This window comes from Chenopodium album, chromosome 22 (assembly GCF_948465745.1).
Source record: "Chenopodium album chromosome 22, dcCheAlbu1.1, whole genome shotgun sequence".
In the NCBI taxonomy this organism is placed as follows: domain Eukaryota; kingdom Viridiplantae; phylum Streptophyta; class Magnoliopsida; order Caryophyllales; family Amaranthaceae; genus Chenopodium; species Chenopodium album.
Window position 1 is genome coordinate 658,621 of NC_137855.1, and position 23,161 is coordinate 681,781.

A 23,161-nucleotide genomic window follows, 5' to 3' on the forward strand; every position below is an offset into this window, starting at 1 on the left:
GAAAATTTGGGTGAAATTTGGTTTTATAGGAAGTTACTGGCTTGTGTGAAAAGCTTTAGGGTTTTTATATAGTACAAGTTTTTTTTTATTTAATTTTATTTTTTGATTGGATAAACTTTTCAACTTCTTTATTTTTTTATTTTTTATTTTTTATTTTTTATTTTTTTTAGAAGGAGGGAAAAGAAACTTTTTAACTTTTTATTGGAGCTTGGAGGGTTAATTTCCCGCTCATCTTTTTCGGTTACTATTTATTTGCAATTATGCATTAAGCAACCCAAATACCCAATTGGAAGAAAGTTTGGTACTGTCAAAAAAAAGTCTGAAGTGGACTATTGATGTAATGGTTCATTTGACTCATTTCGAAACTTTAACCCATTCAAGTATTCGACTAAGGGCCAGTTCAGATTTACTGAGCTGAACTGAATTAAACTGAACCAAATAGAGTTGAAATGAATATTTCATGAGAGAAGGAAATTAGGAGCTGAATTAAATTGAACTAAACTAATTGGAACTGAACTGATTGGAGCTAAACGGAACTGAAATGAAATTAAGCTGAAGAGAACAGACCCTAATTGGCATTCACTATTTGTTTGCATTTCAAGCGAAATTGTAATTCTAGTAAATTTTTATTTTGTTACAAAAGTATATTTAGCAGTTATTATATAAGTACAATTTAGGCATGAATTGGTGATTCTTGAAGGTATTTTTTAGAATTATAATGGTATATTTATGTACCATAATGAATATATATAAGTATATCTCGTTTTTAACAAAATTAGATCTCACAAATCACAATGGTGTAATATTACTATATCAGTAATACGCTTACATAAATACTTATTTTATGGCATCTTTAAACCTAAACATAAAGTAGTACCTGGTACTAGTTACTTATTTTATGGCATCTTTAACAAAATTATATTCACCTACTTTCAAGTTGTATATAAAAATATCATGCTATATAATTGCAACATGTAAGTCGATGAGAATTGGGGCTAAATAAGTTAGTTAATCCCTCAAATTCTAAGTGGAAGGCTTGGGTTTGATTCTTCAACTCCTTTTGCATGCCCCCGGTTTACAATAATTTTATTGTACATCGAACATTTTTGCGAAAAGTGACCCTTTTTCTTTACAAAAGTGACCCTTTTTATTACAAAAGTGACCCCTATTTTCACAAAAGTGACCTTTTTTTTTACAAAAGTGACCTTTTTTTTTACAAAAGTTATCATTTTTTTACACAAAAGTGACCCTTTTTTTTCACAAAAACAGAGTATCAAAATAAAAAAAATAACACAAAATGCAAAAGTTAACCCAATGGCTCTACTTTCATCCCGTATCTTTATCTCTCCTCAAAACTAAACATTTCCACCATTAGCAAACCTTCAAATTCTCTCTCCTCCATCAAAACCTCAGCCCCCTTTCTCCCTCTCCGTTACCAACTGCAAGTCCTCATATTTTTCCCTTCATAGTTGTCGTCATCGTCACCTCTGCCGCCATAGTCATCACCACCTCCGCCGCTGCCATGTTTGCCACCATCAAAGTAGATGAGGTGAAATGATAGATACCCACAATAAGGTATACTGTATATGCAATTGGGGTCGAGGCATTCGGAGTTGTTGTAATCCCGGACTTCAAACTCGACAAATCGGGGGATGGGAGGAGGTCAGAAGCGCTGGAATTGGGGTGGTCAGCAAGGTCGAAATCGGAGGGGGACGCCGGATTCTTGGGAGAAGCTAAGGGAGTGGTGGTTTGGCGGTGAGTGTTTCAGCCTAATTTACACTAATTAGTGTAAACCGGATGTTTTTAAATATTTGTGTTGATTCTTACTCCGTATTAAACTCGCTTTGAAAGAATTTTACTTGTTTCCCTTTTTAAGATAGGTGTTTTTTTTTTTTTTATTGCTAAACAAGATGGGTGTTTTGACTGTTCTCTTTAGAGGAAAAACAAAAAAATGGCCTGCAAACCAATACCAAATACCCGTATCAATCTAGAATGCTATACTAGGCCCATGGATGAATTGTCTACAATTTTTTTTAATGGAGCTAATTATAAGGGCCCTAAACCAAATTTCATGAACTACCAACACAACACAAAGAATGGTCTTATACATGTATGGGCCTATGGCTTAAACCCAGCCTTATTAAGGTCTAATTAGTCGGACCCAAGTATGAGTTTCAACCGTGTAATTTGGGCAGGATCCAGTGATCCACCATGATCAACTGTAACAGTAGTTAGAGATTAGGGGCATATGAGTCAAAGTAGCATGTTTAGATGAGCTGAGCTTGTATTATACGGAGTAGCTATTGGTGTGTTCTATTCACCTAATTTTCACGTATCTAAACTTATTTGATCTTATATAAACTTATCGATCTTATATAAACTTATCTGATCTTTGCTAAACTTATCTGAACTTATTTTAATTGTAATTTGTACTTGAATAACTCCTATCAAAACTTATTTTTCTTAAACTTATCTCAACTTATTACACTTAAATAAGTGAAAATAAGGTGAACAAGACAGACCTTTAGTCGCTTTATGTCAAGTCATTTTTATAATGATTTTCCACAACATTACTCGACGCTAAGAGCCTGTTTACATTTACTTAATTTCAGTTAAGTTCAGTTTAATTCAGCTCCAATCAGTTCAGATCAGTTCAGCTCCTAATTTTCCTCTCTCATAAAATATTCATTTCAGCTCAATTTAGTTCAGTTCAGCTCCAATCAGTTCAGTTTAGTTCAATTCAGTTCAGTTCAGCTCTAATCAGTTCTGTTCAGCTTAGTTCAGTAAATGTGAACATGCTATAAATCATTTTCATCAGGGGCAATTGTAGATCATATAATAATAATAACACAATATTGAGATCTGCATATTTGAGTGTAATTCTATTCATTTATTTTATTTTTTCAAAAAATTTATTATTATTATTAAACAGATCAAGCATGAGAAATTACAATGATCAATATGAAATTGATCAATGTGGGTGTCAACTAATAAGCCAGCTATACTCTTACGAAATAATAATAGTAGTCAAGACACAAGATCAAATTATGTTACGCAAGTGTCCTTTATTACTCTATCTTTACACCAAAATTATCGAAAAAAAATTAAATAATAAATAAGATGATTCATTAACGTGATTAACACGCGTCTATACAATTTAAATTTTTGTAACACACACAAGCAAAAAATAAAAAAAGGTTGAGAACTCAATGGAAAAAAAACGAGGATTCAATTTTCATTTTCTCCAATCCTAAACCTAATCTGGTCATATACTCATTAAATGTCGTTTCTTCATGGATTGAGATCTCCTCCTTAAACGAAATTGGGTCTTTGTTCACCAAAATCATCCCCTCCCTCTCTTTTTTTTTATACTACAAATTTTTTTTTAATCTGTTTACATAAATTCATTTCAAACGGACAAAGATGAACCCACTAATAAGAAAGTAGGGCCAAATGCTGAGGTGTACGGCAGTGATGCAACCCAATAGTCAAGTGGACTATATTGCATTTCATCAACAAATAGAAAGGAAAAACTTGGATATTTACAACAAAGAGTTGCAATTGCAAATTTGCAATTATAATCACACAATAAGGGTAAAACCGTAATAAACCCTTAAAATAAAATACTCCCGTATAAAAGAAAGAATTGCGAGCACATTTCTATGTTTTCTCGCACAATCAAAAAGTCTCTCCCAACATAACACCCCCGCCTCCTAACCCGAAAATACTAGCCGCGAAGGCGTTACCTAAACTAAAACAAAACTCGTATTTTTCATAATTTCACCATAATTTAATTTGAAATTCATTATTTAAACCCGTTATTTTATTTTAATAATCGTCTTAAAACCCTAATTAAATGAAATTAGAAATGAAAGCAAACAATTAGATAAGCCTGATGATTATTTTTATTAGTTGTATAAGAGGAAGGAAGAGTGAGAGATTTAAGATTTAGTAATAATAATATTATGGAAGAAAAGGAAGACGAAACGACGTCGTCGAATAATGGAGAGGAAGACGAAGAACAAGCATGGGGAACATTGGAAGAGCTTTTGTTAGTGTGTGCCGTCAACCGCCATGGATTCAATAGCTGGGACTCCATTTCTTCCGAACTCCAGAAACGTATCAAACACTCTTCTCTCAACAACAACAACAACAACGATGAAAACGACGTCGTTCACGATGCCGATAACAACGCCGTCGAAGGCGGCGGCGAAGGTACAGTTGATGGTTCGTTTTCGTCGGGAAACTGCCGGAAAAAGTACGTGCACTTGAAGCGGCGGTTTGAGGAGGCGGCGGAGACGGCGGCGGAGGTGGAGGAAGGCGGCGAGGAACATCTTGTGCGTATGGTGGATGAGTTACGGAAGCTTCGAGTCGAGGAGTTGAAGCGCGAGGTTCATCGGCACGACGTTTCGATCGTGTAATTAGATTTATTTATTTTTATTTAATTTATTATTATTCCGATCTATGAATTTTATTTATTTTATTTTATTTTTTAATTTTTAATTTAAGTTTTTTGGATTGAGATCTGATTAGTGTTTATTAATGGTGAGAACAGGTCGTTGCAATTGAAGGTGAAGAGATTAGAGGAGGAGAGAGAAAGCAGTAAAGTAAAGGCAGAAGAAGAAGATGAGGATGAACAACAACAACGACGACAAGATGATGATGATGAAGAAGAAAAGACAGTATTATTATCAGATCTGAGGATTAAACCGGAAGAAAATGCGACAGAAACCGGAGAAAAAGGTGATGAACCGGAGAGATCATCGGCCGAGAAGGTTATAACCGCTGACTCGGCGGAGAATCGTTCATCCAACTCTACGAACCACCCGAAAACCGACAATTTAAACCCTTCTAACGATTCCAAACGGGGTGAACCGGGTGCGGTTCGGATTAGGGGTGAACCGGTTGTTGGTGATAGTAATAGGAAGGCGAACCGGCTTAGTGAGTCGTTGTCGGAGTCGAGGAGGGAAAGCACAAGGCAGCAAAGCAGTGATGTTCAGAGTTCCGCTAGCTTGTCGAAGAAGAAACGACGTCGTTTTAGGGGGGATAGCGGTGACGAATTGGAGGCCGAGGAGGTTTCGCCCGCTAATAAACGGATCAATGCGAAGTCTCAACCGTTGATTCGGTTCTTGGAGAGCCTCCGGTCTCATAAACATGGCTCTGTTTTCCAACGTCGGCTTCCTAGTCAGGTAAATTTTATTACTCCATATATTACTTTACTGCGGTAAAAGTTTTAAATGACCATTACAACAACAAAGTTTGAGTTATATGCCAATAATCATTACTTGTAGAGTTGTAGTAATTTTATTTAAGAGTTTTTGGACCGATTAGATACGAGTAGTAAGTTTTAGTTTAGCTAATAACGTGACTAATGTTATCAACAACCGGTTACCCTTTACATCGAGGTTATTTTAATCTAATTTGAGTGCAATTCTGTCGAGTTATAAGTAGGTGTTATAATAACAAGATAAAATTAAATATGATTATGATTTGCATGGGTGATAGGAGTAATTTTTTAAAATTATTACTTGTACAATATAAGTGTATAATTTTATCCTATCCATTATAGAAATTATTACATGGATTACGTTGGGAGTATTTTGATCGTCCTAAATTATTACTGTACATGATAAAACATTTGAAAATTAAATATTTTGAATTTGAGTAACTATTATTAGTATTATACGATTAATTTCCGGCTTTTAGATCCAAGTAGTGGGGTATGAGTCTCTCGCTCTAAGGTAAATAATAATTGATCCCTCTTTCTTTCTCGGTTTATACTTCTTTGTTATATTCCCCTTTCCTCTACGGAATATTTAATTATGCCACATACAAAGTTTTTTTTTTTTTTTTTTTTTTTTTTTTTTTTTTTTTTTTTTTTTAGGGAGTAAGAATGTTAAATTACAATTATGTCCAAGATAAACAAAAATAAAATAGACAAGAGACAAGATTTTAAGGTTTTAGTTTTTTTTAATTCCCGACCTAATAAGTCAAATAATAAAAGAGAATACATAACAAGTGAGAGTATGCGTGTAATTTAAACCATAAAATTTTATCAATTAGCTAAATAGAACTATTGACAATTAATTTAAATCGACCAAAAAGATAATCGAATATCCTCTAAAAAAGAGAAATAACTAAAATTAAATTGGAGGAAGTAAACATTATAATACTTCTCCGTACATGTCTTGCATAGTGTCCTTCGTAATGATCCCTTAATTGTAGCAACTAGCAAGTGAGCGGAGCTTAAGTGGCTATTGGTTCTCCTCTCGAATTGGAGGTCTTGTGTTCGAAGTCCAGTAGAGGCAAAAAGCTTGGGTAGGTTGTATTTAGGAGGTCTTATGACTTATGAGATAACCTTATACAGTTGAACCCTCCATTATTTTCGAGAAATCTATTTCTTTAATAACTTCACAATTTATATAGTCATAATTTTTTATAAACAATGTAGTTTTATGATTTCTTGTTTTTCTTTATCCCCACACATTCTCTGCCTCTCTTAACTCTCTCTATCCACCAATTTTTTTGTATATTTTTTTTTAAATCAAGACATTATATGAATATGATTTATTTAATGATGAGTATTTATTACTCCGTAATACACATATTAAAAATAATATTCATGAGAAATCTTATTAGATCCATTTCAATGTCGCACCTCCATATTGCTCAGAAAACACCATGTTGGTACCCCCATTAAATTAAAATATCAAAGAGCGAGTGAGATTTGATTATTTGAAGTTGGGGACAATTGCATTTTTTGGCCTTGGGGATGTTTTGTGAAAGAGTGGGAGAAAAGAAAATTAATTCGTGCCAGGTCAGCATCAAGGTAGTGGACATGCAAAAGAGCAGTATGGGGACACAGGTGTTATTTCCTGAATATGCATGGGTATTTTTGTCAAAAGGTTTTTAATTGGGCTTTCTGCCCTTTTGAGCATGAAACGATAGTCATTAGAAGCCTAGAAGGATTGATTCATGGTCCCCTTTCCTTTTTTTTTTTTATTTTATATTTTTTATAATTAAATAAAATAAAACTCGCGATTAAATTTGGTTTAGGAAAGTTATAAAAAAAAAAAACCCGTTTTTAAAAATATCTCCGTATCAGAGTACACTGTTCGTTTGTTTTTGTTGGTTACTCTCATCAAAAAATTAAAAGTAATTCACAAATAGGAATAGAGGGAGTATCATATTAATCTCATAAGAAATGATATAGTTAAAAATCCTCCGCATTTGTTAAAGAGCAATTAGTCCAGATGACTTTTAAGTATAATAGTAAGACGAGATTCTCTTCAACCTTAGGTTTGAGAATTTAAATGTTATGCTATTACTCTCACCATATTTGCTACTTCGTACTTATTTTGATTTGTTTTTATAATTCTTTTAAAAAATTTATAAATATCGGGCAAATGAAAAATAACACTATTTCTTTTCATCTTAAAAAATAAAAGTGCCAAGGAAAAAAAAAAAAAAACAGTGGTTGTACTTAATAGATAAACATGTGCATGTAAGATTATGTTTGATTTGTATAGATGTATAATTTAATTGTATCAACTTTTAATATTTTCGTACAATACATAATTAAAATAAATTTTTCTAGTATGCCTATATTATGAGTTTTCACCAAGACTCTTAGAGACCAAGAGTATAATTGTTCAAAACTAAAAGTTTTTTTTTTTTTTTTTGTGAAAAGTATTGAAAATAGTCTTGGCAAACGGCAAGATGAACGGAAAGCCGTTAGGTGTAAGTGGGGCTTTCAAAATTTTGACCTTTTCCTTAATTATATTTTGTGCTTCTCTTTTAAAGCTGGGACGACGTACTATTAATATTATGATTATCATTGATATTGTGGAGCCGATATTGTACGTGCTTGTTTTGGCCTGTTTTACGTCCCAAACATTACGTACATACTTACCTTTGGGTCAAGTCCTCATGTCTAGGGTACCCGTATCTTCTTTAAGCTTGGTCCGTAGTCCCGAACACATAATTTTAATCATAAATATCTTAAATTATACATTAATTTTTAAAACAAATAGCTGTTTTTTTCAGCTAGTAATTTTTATTTTACCCTTACCTTCCTATTTCGTGCGAGTTCATTGCCATGATCTTTTGTTTTCTTTTATAACAATCATTGTTATTGTACATATGAAGTAATGCACTTATGAGTAAAGAAACTAGAGATTGGGGAAAAAGGGGGTTAATATAACTTATTTTTTCCATTTCTAACTAATTAAACGTGATTAGCTAAAGTATGTATCATGTATGTTATTCGCCATGCTCTTTTTTCGGTTTCTTATTAGTCTAAATGTGACTAGAAAAAGCATGTATTTACTAGGCATGTTCATTTTTCTTTCTAACTAGTTAAGGGTCTGAGCTAAGCTGAACTGAATATTTATGAGAGAAGGAAATTAAGAATTGAAGTGAATTGAAAAAAAATCTGAAGAGAACAGACCCTTAACGTGACTAGAAAAAGTATGTTACTAGGCATATCCTTAGTGAAATAGTTGAAGTTGCGTGTCCCACGATTATTACCAAAATTTAACTTTTTATGTACTAAATACTAATCATCTTCCGTAGTAATAATTAGAAATGACCCAATCAAAGTGTTTTAATGTTCCGTAGTTTATACTCCATAATTTTTGATGGAGAGGTAACAAATCTATCTATTTTAAGATGATGTAAGATTGTAAACTAGAAAAAGAAGGTTTAGAATTTCTTTTACGGGTGTTTAACACAAATAGCACGCTATTCATGTTGTTTGTAAATGGAACCATGAATAAGAAATTGTTAATTTCTCTGACGAGAACTATCATTCCATAAAGGTGCTATTTCTTTCAGATGATCCACGTGAACCAAGTTTCACCAACCTAAGCTGTTAAGCCCTTTGTCCCTCGATACTACTGTGGCATACCCCGCATAGAGAGTCAGTGGACTCGTTCGTGGTGGGGTTTACATTACATGAGTTGAGTGAGTTCGGGCAAATTAAAATAGATAAACAGATTTTATAATAAACTTTTGGCTAAGATACCCCTTGTATATTTTTTATTTCGAGTTTATATTAAACTCTAATCTACCAACTATAAACTTAGTGATATTTTAAAATTAGTTAATTAAATATTATTAAATCCTTAAATTTTGACTAATAGGTATAGGCTAGTAGACTATATAAAATATACTTGTATCCCTTTGGTGATGTTTTTTGAAAGGGTAAAAACGTAAAAGCAAGGGTGTTGATTTGTCTTCTGATAATATACGCGTGGCGGCGTGGGTATCGTGTTGTGACACGCACGTTTTGTTAGTTCTTTCATTAGTTACATCTAGAGGTGGTTATTGGACAGGGTAACCCAATGATAACAGGGTCAGGGCCAAGCTTATAGGGCTTTTAATGGACAGGGCCATTAATGGACAGGGCCCTTATTGGGTAGGGTCAATACAGGGCCAACATGTTTTCCAATTTAGTTGATAAAGAAAATACATAATGTAAAAATAATTATATAGATTAATTTGTATTCATATGTATTTAATAATGGCTTTGTCCAATATTTGTTTTAATTGATATTTTGTAGGCCCGTCCATTATCGACCCGCGACCCGCATTGGCCCAACCCTATATTGACCCTATAAAATGTGACCCTCTTTGACCCTGACCCGCAACCGACACGCACCGACCCTGACCCGACCCACCCAATAACCAGGTCTAGTTACATCTTACATGAACATTAACATATTATCTTCATGCACCTTTCTTAACTCGTACGTATACATGCCTCTATCTCGTTAAACTATGCATGCATACGAAATATGGAGTACTTTAGAGTTGAAATGAGAAACCCTTTATCCTTCTCCCATTTTTTTTTAGGTATTCCATCTGATTCACGCTTTAGGCTAATTTGAATTCGTGGATCAGTTTTGAGTAATTAGGTTTCAATCTCCTCCAAATTATTATTGCAGAGGATTGAATACAGGTCTTCCCTACCAAGTGTAGTCCCAATCACTACTACATCAACAACCAATTGGTTCCTTCTCCCATTCATTGCTTAGCTACCTTCAAGATGTATGAAGATTTTGACCCGTATACCATTCATTAATCCTCATCTACTCGAAATAATTAAATTAAAAGTGTCTAGAGTTCATTGGAAATGTTTTCTCTTTTGAAATGACTCCCCTTTTTTTTTTTTTAATGTTCTTGTATAGTTGTGTCTTATGTAAAGCTCTAAACTTTTACATAGAAGATTTTATTTAATTTGGTCATCTTAAACTTATATAAAGTCCTAAGATTGCATTTAAATGGCGTTTAGATAAAATTAACTGCTGAAAGTGTTGGCAAGGATTCATAGCCTTAATGATGATCAATATTATGATTTAAAAACTATTTAATGGAGTATTAATAAAATACTCGTATTTTATTTTGGAATTTTAAGGGCATCTGATTTCAGGTTGTCCTTGATTTATGCTGTCATTGTTTATTATTACTCCGTACTTAATGAATAAATTGGTAAAGATAGGAGGAAAATGAGGATGTTATGCTGTATTGTCAACCAGTTACATTTGAGCTGCTCCTTTGTCCGTACACTAGAATAATTTAGCCACTTGCTGATTCTACTATCCCATCTCACTGAATTGACGTCAAAGACCACCCTGTTCATAATTCATACGTCATCCGTTTATTTTTAGATATAACGTTCTGCATTTTACAAGGTTTATAGTTTTACACACCCTCTTTTAACTCTTCGGAGATTTATAATTATGTGAACGTATAGTTACGTGAGACTTTGTTAGATTCACGCTAATTTTGTTTCTATTATCTACTTTTGTGACTGTATCATACAGAGTGTGATGCTTTAGCTGACATTTTTTTATCTTCAGTAAAATTTTCTTACACTATTTGGGTGTTGCAGGAAACTGAGAAATACAGGAATGTGATCCGCCAACACATGGATCTAGATACAGTTCAATCCAGACTTGACAAGGGTATATACTGCGATTGTCATTCCAAATTTTACCGTGACCTCATCCTTACATTCACCAATGCGGTGCTCTTTTACCGTAAGAGCACCGCAGAGCATATTGCAGCCAAGGAACTTCGGAGGTTGGTAATGGACGAAGTTGCCCAAAAAACCCGAAAGCCCAAGGTCCAACCAAGGAAACCGGACCTGGAACCTCAAAACCTCGAACCTGTGGTGAAGAAACCTAGATCCTCTACGACCATGGTTGTGTGCAGGAGACGAATCTCCAACTCAATGCAGGCATTGTCAGATGGCATGAAGAAGACAGATACTAATCATACTACGAGTACTACTAACAGTAAGAATAATATTAGTAGTAATGTGGTGAATGGACGAGAGGAGAAAGTTAAGCCCGATCACAATCAGAAGAGAGTTAATGGTAGTAATAATATCAGCAGCGGTTCTCTTTCGAATAAGAAAGAAAAGGAGAAAGATGGCGACAAGGGAGAAGGTGGTGGTGGTGGTGACGAAAACTTGAAGAAGTTGCTTACGAGAGAGAGATCGAATTTGGGGAATGGAGGCTTGCGTTTGAGTAATAGCAATGGGAAGAAGATCATAAGTAAAGAAAGTAGTAAAAGGGAGAAATTGGGGAATGTTAGTAAAGATAATAAACAGGAGAGTTCCGAGGGTGAAAGGGCCGAAGTAATGGAAAGGAGGAAGATCAACAACGCGGATCAAAAGCAAGAGAAAGGAACACCAACCCCTGTTTTGAAGAAACAAGGTGTGGCCAAGTTTTTGAAGAGGATGAAGCAAAATTCGCCGTCTAGTCAAGAGAAGGCGAAAAATAATGATTCTGAGGAGGACGAGGAGGAAGGAGGGATAAGAGAAAAAACCCAAAGTAATGCTAGAAAGGCAGGTGGGAATTTGAAGAAGAATATTAGTAAAGAGGTAGAGGTGGTGAATACAACAAGGAGGAGTTCAGGCAGGAGGGGTGAGAAGGAGGCAGCAGCGTCGAGGAGAGGGATTGGTAGGCCGCCAAAACGGAAGGCAGCGATGATGAGTGGTAGTACACCGGATTCAGCGAAAGGTGGAAGATCTGGTGGTAGAGATGGTGGTGAAAAATTTAAGAAAAAACCTAGGAGATAAAAATGGTTGAGTTTGTATTAGTAGTTTGTAGTCCTTTTGTTGTACATTTTAAGATGTGATGTTCATTTTGGGTTTTCTTTAATTCTAGCTTTGTTGTATACATGGAGGGCTAGCTTAAGGCCTTCATTAGACTTTAGTTGTTAGAATAGAGGAAGATAAAAAAGATATGCTTGCATTTGTAGAGTAGTTTCGTATAAGCAAGTTTCAATATTTATGGTATCTTCACTTTAATGGTTTTTGGTTTTTAATTTTCATTTGTTTTTGTTTTCATTTTTTTTTTTAATTTTTATTTTTTTTACAAATGGGATTAATGAGTTTATGGTCATGAAAATTTGGCCCAAATGAGTTTATGGTCATGAAAATTTGGCCCAAATGAGTTGGTCATTAAAATTTGGCCCAAATGATTATATGAATAATGGAAAATTGGCCTCTTTATTTCTTGCATCAATTGAAGAGTTTATGCTCCGCATATAAATTATGTTAATCTAACTACATAACTTCCCATTTATACAAAAAAATTGCACTATTGTGGTATGATTATTAATAATGTACTACGTGTTTGTCAATGTGTGTAGAAATTATTATGTACTTACGATATTTTAGACTATTGATGTGTATAAGTTCTTACTCTCTTATATAGACTTGTTTTCAAGTGTAGCTATTGAATCAAAGTTAAGGTCGCTATATTAAGATGTCGGACTTATTTGGTTAATGCCTACTTTGGAAAATTTTAAACTGGAGTCAATAGTTAATTGCCTATATTCCAATGAGCATATCTGCATATGTAATCTTGAATTGTGACTCGAAAGAAACATGTGGAAACTTGACAATTCGTAGAAAATTTAATCATAATACCCTCATTCATCGACAAATTTCTTCATACACACTTGGATGTACTTTAATTTGTTCAGTTATAAAAGAAATCTAAACAAAGAAGTAAAGAACCAATGATTATGGTTCTATCATGTATATGACACTCATGTGTACAAAAGTATAATATACACCTCTAATTAGTTGTCATTTACTCAATAATTAATAAAAATTTCTATCAAACCATCTAACCAAACATACTACCCGTATGGGCCGTATCTATTTTAGAGAGCAGATAAAGAAACCCGAAAGATTAGGAAAAATCGAAAGGGGACATACTAGAAGAGTAAGAGGTTGGGAAAAAGAAAAATTATGAAAAGGACATATCTAACCAATTATTTTACCCTTAATTTTCGCCAATTTGAGAGACAAACTCCTCACCCCCCTATGAAAGAAAATCAAGATTGCCTTCACTCTTCTTCCTTTTAGGCTTCGCCATCACCAAAAATCTGTCCAACCATATTTTATACACTTATTTATTTCATTATTTATGACCCAATTTAAAGTTTTAGAATTAAATTTTTTTTTGAAGGAAAAGTTTTAGAATTAAATTGAATCACCTTGATAATATTCTTCCACTCAAACAAACAAACAAAGAAAAGTCCTAAATTTCTCAATCCCTTTTCTTTGAAAACTTTTCCTTTCCCCAAAAAAAAAAAAGAAGGGATTTTTCTCTCTTCTAAAATGTCTAGTGAATCAGTTACTATTGAAGGAAGTGATGGAGTAAATCTAAAATCAAGAATATTTAAACCCACAAAATATACTAAAGATGAAAATTTGGGTATTGTTTTGGTTCATCCTTATTCAGTTTTAGGTGGTTGTCAAAGTTTATTAAGAGGAATGGCAACTGGGTTAGCAAATGCTGGTTATTTGGCTGTTACTTTTGATATGAGAGGTGTTGGTAGGTCAACTGGTAGCAAATCTGTTTCTGGGTTTGCTGAGGTTAAAGATGTAATTTCTGTTTGCAAATGGGTTTGTGAAAATCTGTCTGTTAATAGGATTTTGCTGGTGGGTTCTTCTGCAGGTATAATTTCTATTAATCTTGTTCAATATTGTTATTATTATTATTAGTATGATTGATTTTAATGTTATAGTCTTATGGAGGATCAATTTTTGAATTTGATGTTATATTATGCTTATTATATGGTATGTTTTGGTGATGAACTTGTGTGTTGTTGGTGTGAAGAGCAATTTGATCATAAAAAGTTCATGAAAAAGTGTCTGAATTGTTTTGATTTTGATAATTAAGTCAGATCTATTCATGGGAATTTGACCTTTTATGGAAAATTTTGGGGAATTTGGATATGACTTTTAGATTCATCATCATACTATTTGAAAGGATTTCTTGGTTGTCCTTTTCAGGAGAAAAAGCAGAGGAATTGCTAACTTTGAGGTGTGGAAATTAATAGTGTTTCCTGCTTTCTACTTGTATCTAAGTTTGATCTGAATTGAAATCTAAAGTTAGTTGGTGTGATTCATTGATATGAAGCATTGTGGAAGCTGCTTGCTTGTATCCCTGCCTAGATGTTTATCTGTTTCATGTTTAGTATGAACTATGTCGAACTCGGATTTTTGTTTCAATTGTTTATTTCATGTCAATAAATAGTCTTATAGTTATGTTAGCTCCAATGTTACAGAATGGTTTCTCTGTCTAGGTCCATTTCTTGAGGGGCTGGAGGATCCCAATTCCCAATCTTTTACTGTCGATGTGATCTCAACTAGAATAGCTTCATATGCTTTCTATAGATTGGTTCTGAATTCATTAATAAATGACACTTTGATAATTTGATCTCATCTTTCCTTTCAAACAACCTGATCTCCTGAAATTGGGGCGCGAGAGGAAATACTACATATATGTCTATCTGAAGTTATAGAAGGTTGAAATGAAAGACAGAAAGCTGAATGTATAGCTAAGGGACTTTTTTCCTCCATGAATAGGAAACCTGATTCACTCATTCTTAGTTCTTTTTGCATATGCTTTCTACTTGCCATACAACAGCCTCATTGTGACTTACATATTAATATCTGTGTGCATCAACTTGAAGAAAGTTTGATAGGTTTAAAAGTCAGTGAATGGATTTTTTTCAGCTTAAAAGGATAGTTCCAATGTCAGTTTGCACTTTGTTGGCCACAAATTGATCAAGGAAATAAGTATGCAGTATCTGCTAAAACTTTAAATAAAACTGTATCTCTTTACAGATTTTGTTTATCAAACACCGATAATTAGCTCCCTGAGCATATTCCGTCTTTTGGATCAGGTGCACCAATTGCAGGTTCAGCTGTTGATCAGGTTGAGCAAGTGGTAGGTTATGTGAGCATAGGATATCCATTTGGTCTGATGGCATCAATCCTCTTTGGAAGGCATTATAAGGCTATCTTGCAGTCTCCAAAACCAAAGCTTTTTGTTATGGGAACACGGGATGGCTTTACAAGTGTCAAGCAGTTGCAGAATAAGCTAAGCTCAGCTGAAGGCCGTGTTGAGACGCATCTTATTGAAGGTGCTAGCCATTTTCAAATGGAAGGTCCTGATTTTGATTCTCAAATGGTTGATTTAATCGCAAAGTTTGCAGAATCTCTATAGGTGACACGGGTAAAGCTGCCTATGTGTGCCTATATCAACAAGCAATCTGATAGATTTTTCCATCCAGTAGTAGCAGTAAAATCAAAAAGCAGAAAGCGGTGGTGGTAATATGTGCAGATAATGAGTATCGCATACTATCATGGCAACATTGTTATATGTTACAAAATATGGTCTAGTTATGTCTAGTATTCTTTGATTTCTTTGTTTATTTGATTTCTTTGTTATGATTGCAGATACTGGATGGAGTTGATTAAGGCAGTAATGTGCATTACTAGAACAATTCTATATAAATTTACGAATCTGACAGATTTACATCAACCAACTTCTATTTTTTGGTTAAAATACATAACTGAGAGTACTAATACAAAAATCTACACCTCCCACTACCTACTGCCCCCTAATGATCACCTATAATTCTAAATGGACAATGGTACAATCTGGCAAATGCCAATATTCAGATACACAGACTAAGCTTCTTGCTTCTTTTCGGAGGCAACTCTGCCTTTATCACCATCTGGACCTTCCATTCCCCTACCTTCTCCCATTTCATCATATTGCCGTTTCCTCCATCCTTGCTCTCGATCCATTGACTGCCCTTGTGAGAAGGGATGCTCTCCCCCATCTGGTTGAAATAAATTATAACAAACATTATGCTAACAATCCACTTCTCACTGAATAGACATACAACTTTACCAAAATAATGGCATTTAGCAGAAGTGAACAGCTTAAGAAAACAAAAACAGCATAATACAATTGGCCAGCGGCACTAAGATACAAGAAAATTGAATAACTGGATATACACAGGATGAACATCTCAGAAATAGGAACAGAAATGATGAAAGGCGGCCAATATGGAACATTTTCAGCCAGAGGCTTGATTAGAGAATTCTGTACAAATAACTTACATCAATTGATCTACCAAAACTAAAGGATGGAAGTTGGAAAGAAAAAAAGGCACAGGCGCTTTTTAATTTGTACAACAAACAGAAGGCGATTAAGCATTACCACTTTCACCATCAGATGCATCCTGAAGCCTAGCAATAGCTTCTACCAATGCTTGTTCATGCTCCTGCAACACAACAATTCATTCAAACTCCCATATCAAGACAAATGTACAGACAAAAACTAAAGGTAGCGTGATATTCATTACCTTTAACACTTTCTTGGCTTTCTCAACCTCCATTGGGTCTGGATGATTAGCACTAAAAACTTTCTCCACCTGCAAAGACAATATCATTCCATCAAACACACCATCAATATGAAGACAAAATTAGAAACTTACAGACCCCTCTCCCCTCTCTCAACAAGCTTACTTACCTCTTTAATTAGAGTATCAGTATGAAGTAATTCAATATCTCCCAATCCTTTTCTTCCAATACCATTCTGGGGCATAAGCAAATCCTTCTTGGGCTGGCCCTTTAAGGTCCCACGACCTCTCCCTGCACCAGCAACAGCTCCACCACGGGCTGAAGACTTCTTAAAACCACGACCTTGACCAGATCGACCTCCTCTATGGGATATTCCAGACCCCTCACCCTCCCACTTGATGTCTTCATCGGATATCTGATACATATTAAATCACATAAGTTCTGAAACAAAGTCACTATATTATTTTTCTACAACTGATGCCAAAGGAAATATGAATTGGTCACAAGAGATGCACTGCAGGCCTACAATACATGTACAACTTCTCTTATCAAGGACTGCAGATGGAATTATCAGAGCACAATATAAATCAAATGCTAAGGAGCCAACTCAACTGGTTACTAGAAAACACTTTGTATAAACCATGCAGAGTAAATATATGTTCTGCATTGCATGGAGATGGGCTATCTTTACCATCTTTTAAGATTTAGGAGCTGGACCTATTTAGTTATTTTAATAACTAAAAATTACCCACCAAAAAAAAAAAAAAATTCTAATAAAATCAATCAGATTATTTATTCATCTTAAACTGCATTGAACAATATTCTGACCAAACTGCAACTCCAACGAAAAAAAAAGAAAAAAGACCCATCTCTCCCAACCTTCAGCTCTAAATTATGTGATGGCGTGATACTAATCCTGCTACACAAAATATCCCAGTTTACATATCCAAGCACAGCTTTTCTCCTTCCCATATTAATAGCAACAATTTGGCTTATAGTTACTTAAAAACCCATGCTAAAAGAGACTGACAAGAAACAAACGATAGCAGCATTATTATAGAGACAATCAAACAGAATCACATCTATTTCTATATAAGAATACCTACAAAAGGAAAATCTTATCACTCTCATAGAAGCATTATTTTTATTTTTGAAAATGACCAAATAATTAACGGGATAGATAATTTTGACTGCTATAAACACTACAGTTCAATGCATGTCTGTCACCAATATAGGCATCTAAAAAAGAAAGAAGTAAACACTCCCTCGGTCTTTAAACATATATTATCTTAGTTATACTTTTTTTGTTCTACCCAATTCTATAATTCTACTTTATTCTTTCTTGGCAAACACTATTCAACATCTTAACCTACTAAATTAAACCTTTCCACTCATTCCCCTATTTTTACACCACTACCTCTTTACTCCTATCTCTCTTACTGTATCCTTCATTTTATTTTTCTTACACCCATACACTCACCTAAAAGACGGCTCATATAGTAAGTACCCCCCCCCCCCCCAACCAAAAAAAAAAGGAAAGAAAACAAGGAGTTGGGGGGGGGGGGGGGTTATTATGCATGTATAGCAAAAGATACAGTGATAGTAGTAGCAACAAAAATGTAACTCTTAAGATTGATTTCAAGGAAAATAGATATGTCCAACTAATCGCAGCACGTCAGCACCACAGATGAACAAACCCACTTTAAATACAACAGTGGCAACCGTCATATTAATGTAACTGAGCACATGTTTCTCTTTTTATTTATGACTAGCATAAACTATTAAACTCATAGATATAGAAAGCATGATCCACCCACCAATTAGAAAACCTAGATTAATATTCTTCAGAAAAAGGAGTGTGTGATTACCTCCTTCAAATTGACCCATTCCCATGCTTCGTTTGGCGTATTCATATCATAAACTAAAGCATGCCGGCCCTACAAAAATTTGGAAGGATGTGAGTCTTCAACAAGAATCATTATATGCAACATGCTTATCTTTTCCTCCAATCCTCCATACTTGTTTGTGTGTGTGTGTGTAGGGGGGAAGAGAGAGAGATTTTCGTAATAAGAAAACCGTACCTCTTTAAAGTCTGTTATAATTGCCTCATAGAAATTGTTATCTTCCGGCCATCTTGTCCATACTCTTTTCCCGATCTTTCCATAATTATCAGCATCAGAAGGGTCATTAGCAGCAAAATTGCCTGATGTACTACGATTGGCTACCTGAGGCCTTCCTGGAGGAGCAGGAGAAGGGTATGGCAAAGTCTGCAGAATAGCAAGCTTCCATGAGTAATAAAAATTAACACCGTAAAACCAGAGTGATAAGTCAAACGAGCAAATAATTGTAGTACACAAGGAAGTTTCTGAGTATTGCCGTGCAAATCTACTTGAAATTATAAAATCAAAAAAAAAAAAAAAAAAAAAAAAAAAAAAAAAAAAAAAGATGTTCGTAAGTGCGAACACATTAAGTATGCCTAGTAAGAAACAACAAACCAATATAGTAACAATCAAGTGATAAGTTATCCTAACACACACAATTTCCGCAATACAGTAAAGCCACCTCTACTTTTCAACCTGTCAGCATTTAGCAACCACTGAACACCACATTGCAGACCTAGCAGATATAGTAGCACGTGATAAATTGTCTAGTTATCAAAATTTGTGAATCCAAAAACTTACTGGTTTTGTCTTTTTGGGTCGTGATCCTGGAGGTGGGCCTCGTTTCAAATTCGAAGAAGATGGTTGCATATTAGGATGCAAGGTCGGAGATGGTGCACCAACAGATAATCCCGACACTGACTGTCCTGTTTTCTGTTTCTTACGCGAGGCTGAAACAGTTGGACTAGGTACAGATTCGTGAACAGGTTGCGAAGAGCTAAGCATGCCTGGTTGTCCATTTGCCGTTCTCCACTCCCTGCCAAAGTTAATATACATGGTTTTTGTCAATAGACAGCACTATCAATTATAATAAATATATTGAAAATACGTTTGACTATAATAATATAAATAATGTCAAACCTTATTCTACGGATCATATCATCATTGTTCACCCTTGATAAAAGCTCCCTATGTTCGTCATCTGACACCCTCAGCTCCTTCCTTAATTCCGTTATCAAACTTTCCTTCTCCTAATAAACAGCACAACGTGTTTAGACAAATGAATATAATGATTCTGAACATAATTATAAATCAGCAAAAGCAAAGTACCCAAGAAATGGCATCAGATTGAGCCTTGAAGGCTCGCAAAACTGAGCAATACGCATCTTGTTCAATAATATGGATTTGTGTTTCCATGTCATTATTTGGCATCCTTGAATATGGAGCAGAGGCAGCAACTGCAGACCTCCCATTCCCAGCTACACGTGCATTTCTTGCAAATCTATTTTGATGAGGTGGTGGAAGATCATCATCCGTCCCTACCAAATTTTCAAAAAGAAACAAGATTTAATTCAACATTATAAACAGACCACAATGGACAGAAAAGATAACAAAACAGCAGAAAACATCCCTAAAATGGAAATCTGAATGAAGAAAAAGTTGAGTTAAGTGAGTAGGAAGATGCAAATCAATTTCATATAAAAGAGTTTTTAACAGCAAACATAAAAGAAGTTCAAATAATGATGCAGCACAGAACATATATCAAAATCTGTTTACAAAGGACCCCTATCAGTGATTATTCCGAAATATGAACCGTGACAATGAAGACAAATAAAATGCAGCAGATAATAAACTCAGTGTAACTAGGGATGATAATCAGGGCAGCTATGGAATCAAAACGCAATACAAAGTAACGAGGAAATCCAATAGGTCGTCTCCAAACATTGAAGTAGAGTGACTCGTACTGTACACCATTCCAAGACAGAGCTATTTTTGTTTCAAAACATAAATCACTCTACAGTACAATGCAACATTAAACATTATCTAATTATGCCAATGTAAAGATATATAGGTTATTTTAAACCATCAATCCATGCCACTTCACTATATAAATCCCTTATAATTATATCAAACCAAATTCTTAATATGTGGAAATCAGGTTGTTATGACATGGAGAAAATAGTAATTATCAAAGTAAACATGAAACGAGAGAAGCTATGGACATCGTCAGCATCCCACACAATTATCACCAACAGCCCATACAGTATATTTAAAATTTTCACATTATATATAGGCGTTAAAAAATGGTTGAATGAATTGAAATTTCCACTTTGTTTCATTTAGACCTAGAACAATTCCATATTATGTTCTATTATAAAGAAAATCTGAATCCAACTAATAAACTAAGAATTATTCACGCGGAAACATTTCATTTAAGGCATCATATCATCTTACCTTCCCCCATAAGTATATAATTAAATGTTTAGATGCTCTGCAACAAATTGAAACAACTACAATGAATAAAAGAAATACACAGGATTAAAAAAAAATCAAGCATGTTGATTACAGATCCAAGTATAACAATGTAACAGGCGTGATTCCAGCCCACATAATTAAGTATGGCAAGATTTGATGCTCACTTTTGATTAATTGTTGAGAACTAACACCGAAAATATGAAGAAAAAACCATGTGAGCGACCAAATGAGAAGATGATACATGCCAAATTCTTAATAGGCATTTCCCTTGTCATAAGCAATCCAATAACATGACTAGAAATAACCAGAAAATACACTGAGATGACCAATGCTAGCACCAGTAACGCTAACGTCCAGATAGAAAGGAAAAACAAAAGTTAGTTACCCACCCCAAAATTCATAATGAACGTTACTCGGACAGTTCACTTTATCGTAGACTCTTGAAACTTTAATTTGGCCAACAAACTGCCAAACTTTATTAATTGGACAAGTCAATTGGACATATGCGATGATGCGCATAACCCATGTTGGACACTGTCACATTAGTAACCAAGGCAGAGTAACATAACCAATCATAGAGAATCTACAAAAGAGATTAATGATGTGAAAAGGGGTACATTCCCCAATCCCAACATAGATAGTTCCTGGAGTCCTGGGGATAACAGGTACCATAGAGTACAAGATTAAACATGTAATTAAATAAAGCGCCCTAATAATAACTTTCACATAAAAAAATTCTTGATCAAACCAAATTCATTTGAATGTGATAACACCATTGATACAGCTTTTTGACACTGCTTGAAATTACTAAACAATGTACCAAAAAAAAAAGTACTACAATTCAACAAAAAGCTCCTGAACTTGGAAATTACTCATAATTTAGTCAGTTCTAAGTTCTCAAAGTCTCTAGTTCCCAGTAATCCAAAAAAAACTTGAAAATTCATTCGCAGTAGCAAAATTATCGATAAAGATTGCGACTTTCAAGTTAAACCCCAACCTAGCGCACGATTTTAATAGTAATCTAATGAAATTAAACCCTAATTCGATCCACAAAACTACACCAAGATTCCCAGAAATGTTGATGTAACAGTTCAATCAACCAATCAGTAGTTCAAGAACATTTCAAAAGAAAACCCTAACACAATTCAACAAAAAAATCAAATCTTGAAAAAAAAAAGTCGCTAAAAATTCACACAACAAAGAAAAAGATCAGAACTTTGAGTATCTCACCACTGCTGTCGGAAAGACCGTAATCCATAACCACTCCTTCAAATCAGCCCGAATTCTTCAGTCCAACAGCAGAAACACCCCACAAAATTACAACCCCAGATCAAGTCAGAAAAAAGGGGGAAAAGATCGGAAATCGATCTAAAAGTGAAAAAACACAAAAATTAGGGATTTGGGGATGAAGATCAGGTGAAAAAAGAGGGGGAAATTGGATTGGAGAAAGAAATTGATGCGATTTAGGGTTGAATGAAGAGAGAGAAAGAGAAAGAATGCGGTGGTGTTGAAGGGTTGAGAAGAAACGCGGACTTGAAACATTTTTAGTTAACTCTATTTTTTTCATTTCTTTTTAGTTGATAAAAATTTTGAGTTCCGCTTTGATGTTTTTCTCTAGTTTTTTGGGTGTTGAGTAATTTAGATGTGTTAACGAAAACTTCCTTTGCCTTGGCTAATGAAAATTTTATGAGAGCAACACTTTTTTTTTTTCTTTTCTTTTCTCTCTTAACTTTTTGATTTGATGAAATCCTATTTATTTGGGGTGTATGTGTATATATATATGGTAGTACAAGGTTAGGTTTTCAAAGGATAAAGATATAATTGGTGTACTAATTAATCTCATCTTGAGGAGAATGGATGTTTGGGCTTCTGATATTACGATAGTTATGGTTTTGAATCAATATGGGGTAGGGTAGACAATGCGTTCTCACCAATGTCAAAAATAACCTTGTACTTGTGAGTAATATTATAAGAACTTGTCTTTCCATAATCAGGAGCTTTTTGTGATTGTGTGCAATCTGCTGGCATGCAGAATCAGTAAAGATGTAGGGAAATTTTCGGATTCTCTTCCTTCACCTCAATCTTTATTAGATAATTCAGCAATAAAACCTATACATTA

At 34.4% G+C, this 23,161-nt stretch overlaps 3 protein-coding genes across 3 annotated transcripts; 2 read left to right on the top strand and 1 right to left on the bottom strand.

Moving 5' to 3' along the window:
• The first annotated feature begins 3,685 nt into the window (after window positions 1-3,685).
• LOC145605834 (uncharacterized) lies at window positions 3,686-12,342 on the top strand. The gene is made up of 3 exons (XM_081661896.1): window positions 3,686-4,417; window positions 4,556-5,189; window positions 10,895-12,342. The coding sequence occupies exons 1-3, from the start codon at window positions 3,966-3,968 to the stop codon at window positions 12,086-12,088; spliced, it is 2,280 nt and encodes a 759-aa protein (XP_081518022.1). The 5' UTR covers window positions 3,686-3,965; the 3' UTR covers window positions 12,089-12,342.
• Window positions 12,343-13,262: 920 nt separating this feature from the next.
• LOC145604739 (uncharacterized) lies at window positions 13,263-15,716 on the top strand. Its single transcript, XM_081660669.1, has 2 exons — window positions 13,263-13,982; window positions 15,217-15,716. Exons 1-2 carry the CDS (start codon window positions 13,643-13,645, stop codon window positions 15,537-15,539), a joined length of 663 nt encoding a protein of 220 aa, XP_081516795.1. The 5' UTR covers window positions 13,263-13,642; the 3' UTR covers window positions 15,540-15,716.
• Window positions 15,717-15,807: 91 nt separating this feature from the next.
• On the bottom strand, window positions 15,808-22,664 carry LOC145604737 (protein EMSY-LIKE 3-like). The gene is made up of 10 exons (XM_081660668.1): window positions 22,273-22,664; window positions 19,897-20,105; window positions 19,708-19,817; window positions 19,369-19,603; window positions 18,769-18,954; window positions 18,556-18,624; window positions 16,857-17,102; window positions 16,690-16,758; window positions 16,545-16,608; window positions 15,808-16,161 (listed from the first exon to the last, which is right to left on the bottom strand). The coding sequence occupies exons 1-10, from the start codon at window positions 22,298-22,300 to the stop codon at window positions 16,007-16,009; spliced, it is 1,371 nt and encodes a 456-aa protein (XP_081516794.1). The 5' UTR covers window positions 22,301-22,664; the 3' UTR covers window positions 15,808-16,006.
• Between the last annotated feature and the right edge of the window lie 497 nt (window positions 22,665-23,161).

Coding starts and splice junctions, on each gene's coding strand:
- LOC145605834 (XM_081661896.1), top strand. CDS start 3,966: ATGGAAGAAAAGGAAGACGAAACGACGTCGTCGAATAATGGAGAGGAA. Junction 4,418..4,555: donor CGGCACGACGTTTCGATCGT/GTAATTAGATTT, acceptor TGGTGAGAACAG/GTCGTTGCAATTGAAGGTGA. Junction 5,190..10,894: donor AACGTCGGCTTCCTAGTCAG/GTAAATTTTATT, acceptor TGGGTGTTGCAG/GAAACTGAGAAATACAGGAA.
- LOC145604739 (XM_081660669.1), top strand. CDS start 13,643: ATGTCTAGTGAATCAGTTACTATTGAAGGAAGTGATGGAGTAAATCTA. Junction 13,983..15,216: donor GCTGGTGGGTTCTTCTGCAG/GTATAATTTCTA, acceptor CTTTTGGATCAG/GTGCACCAATTGCAGGTTCA.
- LOC145604737 (XM_081660668.1), bottom strand. CDS start 22,300: ATGGATTACGGTCTTTCCGACAGCAGTG. Junction 19,604..19,707: donor GATATGATCCGTAGAATAAG/GTTTGACATTAT, acceptor TAACTTTGGCAG/GGAGTGGAGAACGGCAAATG. Junction 18,955..19,368: donor GACCCAAAAAGACAAAACCA/GTAAGTTTTTGG, acceptor GCTATTCTGCAG/ACTTTGCCATACCCTTCTCC.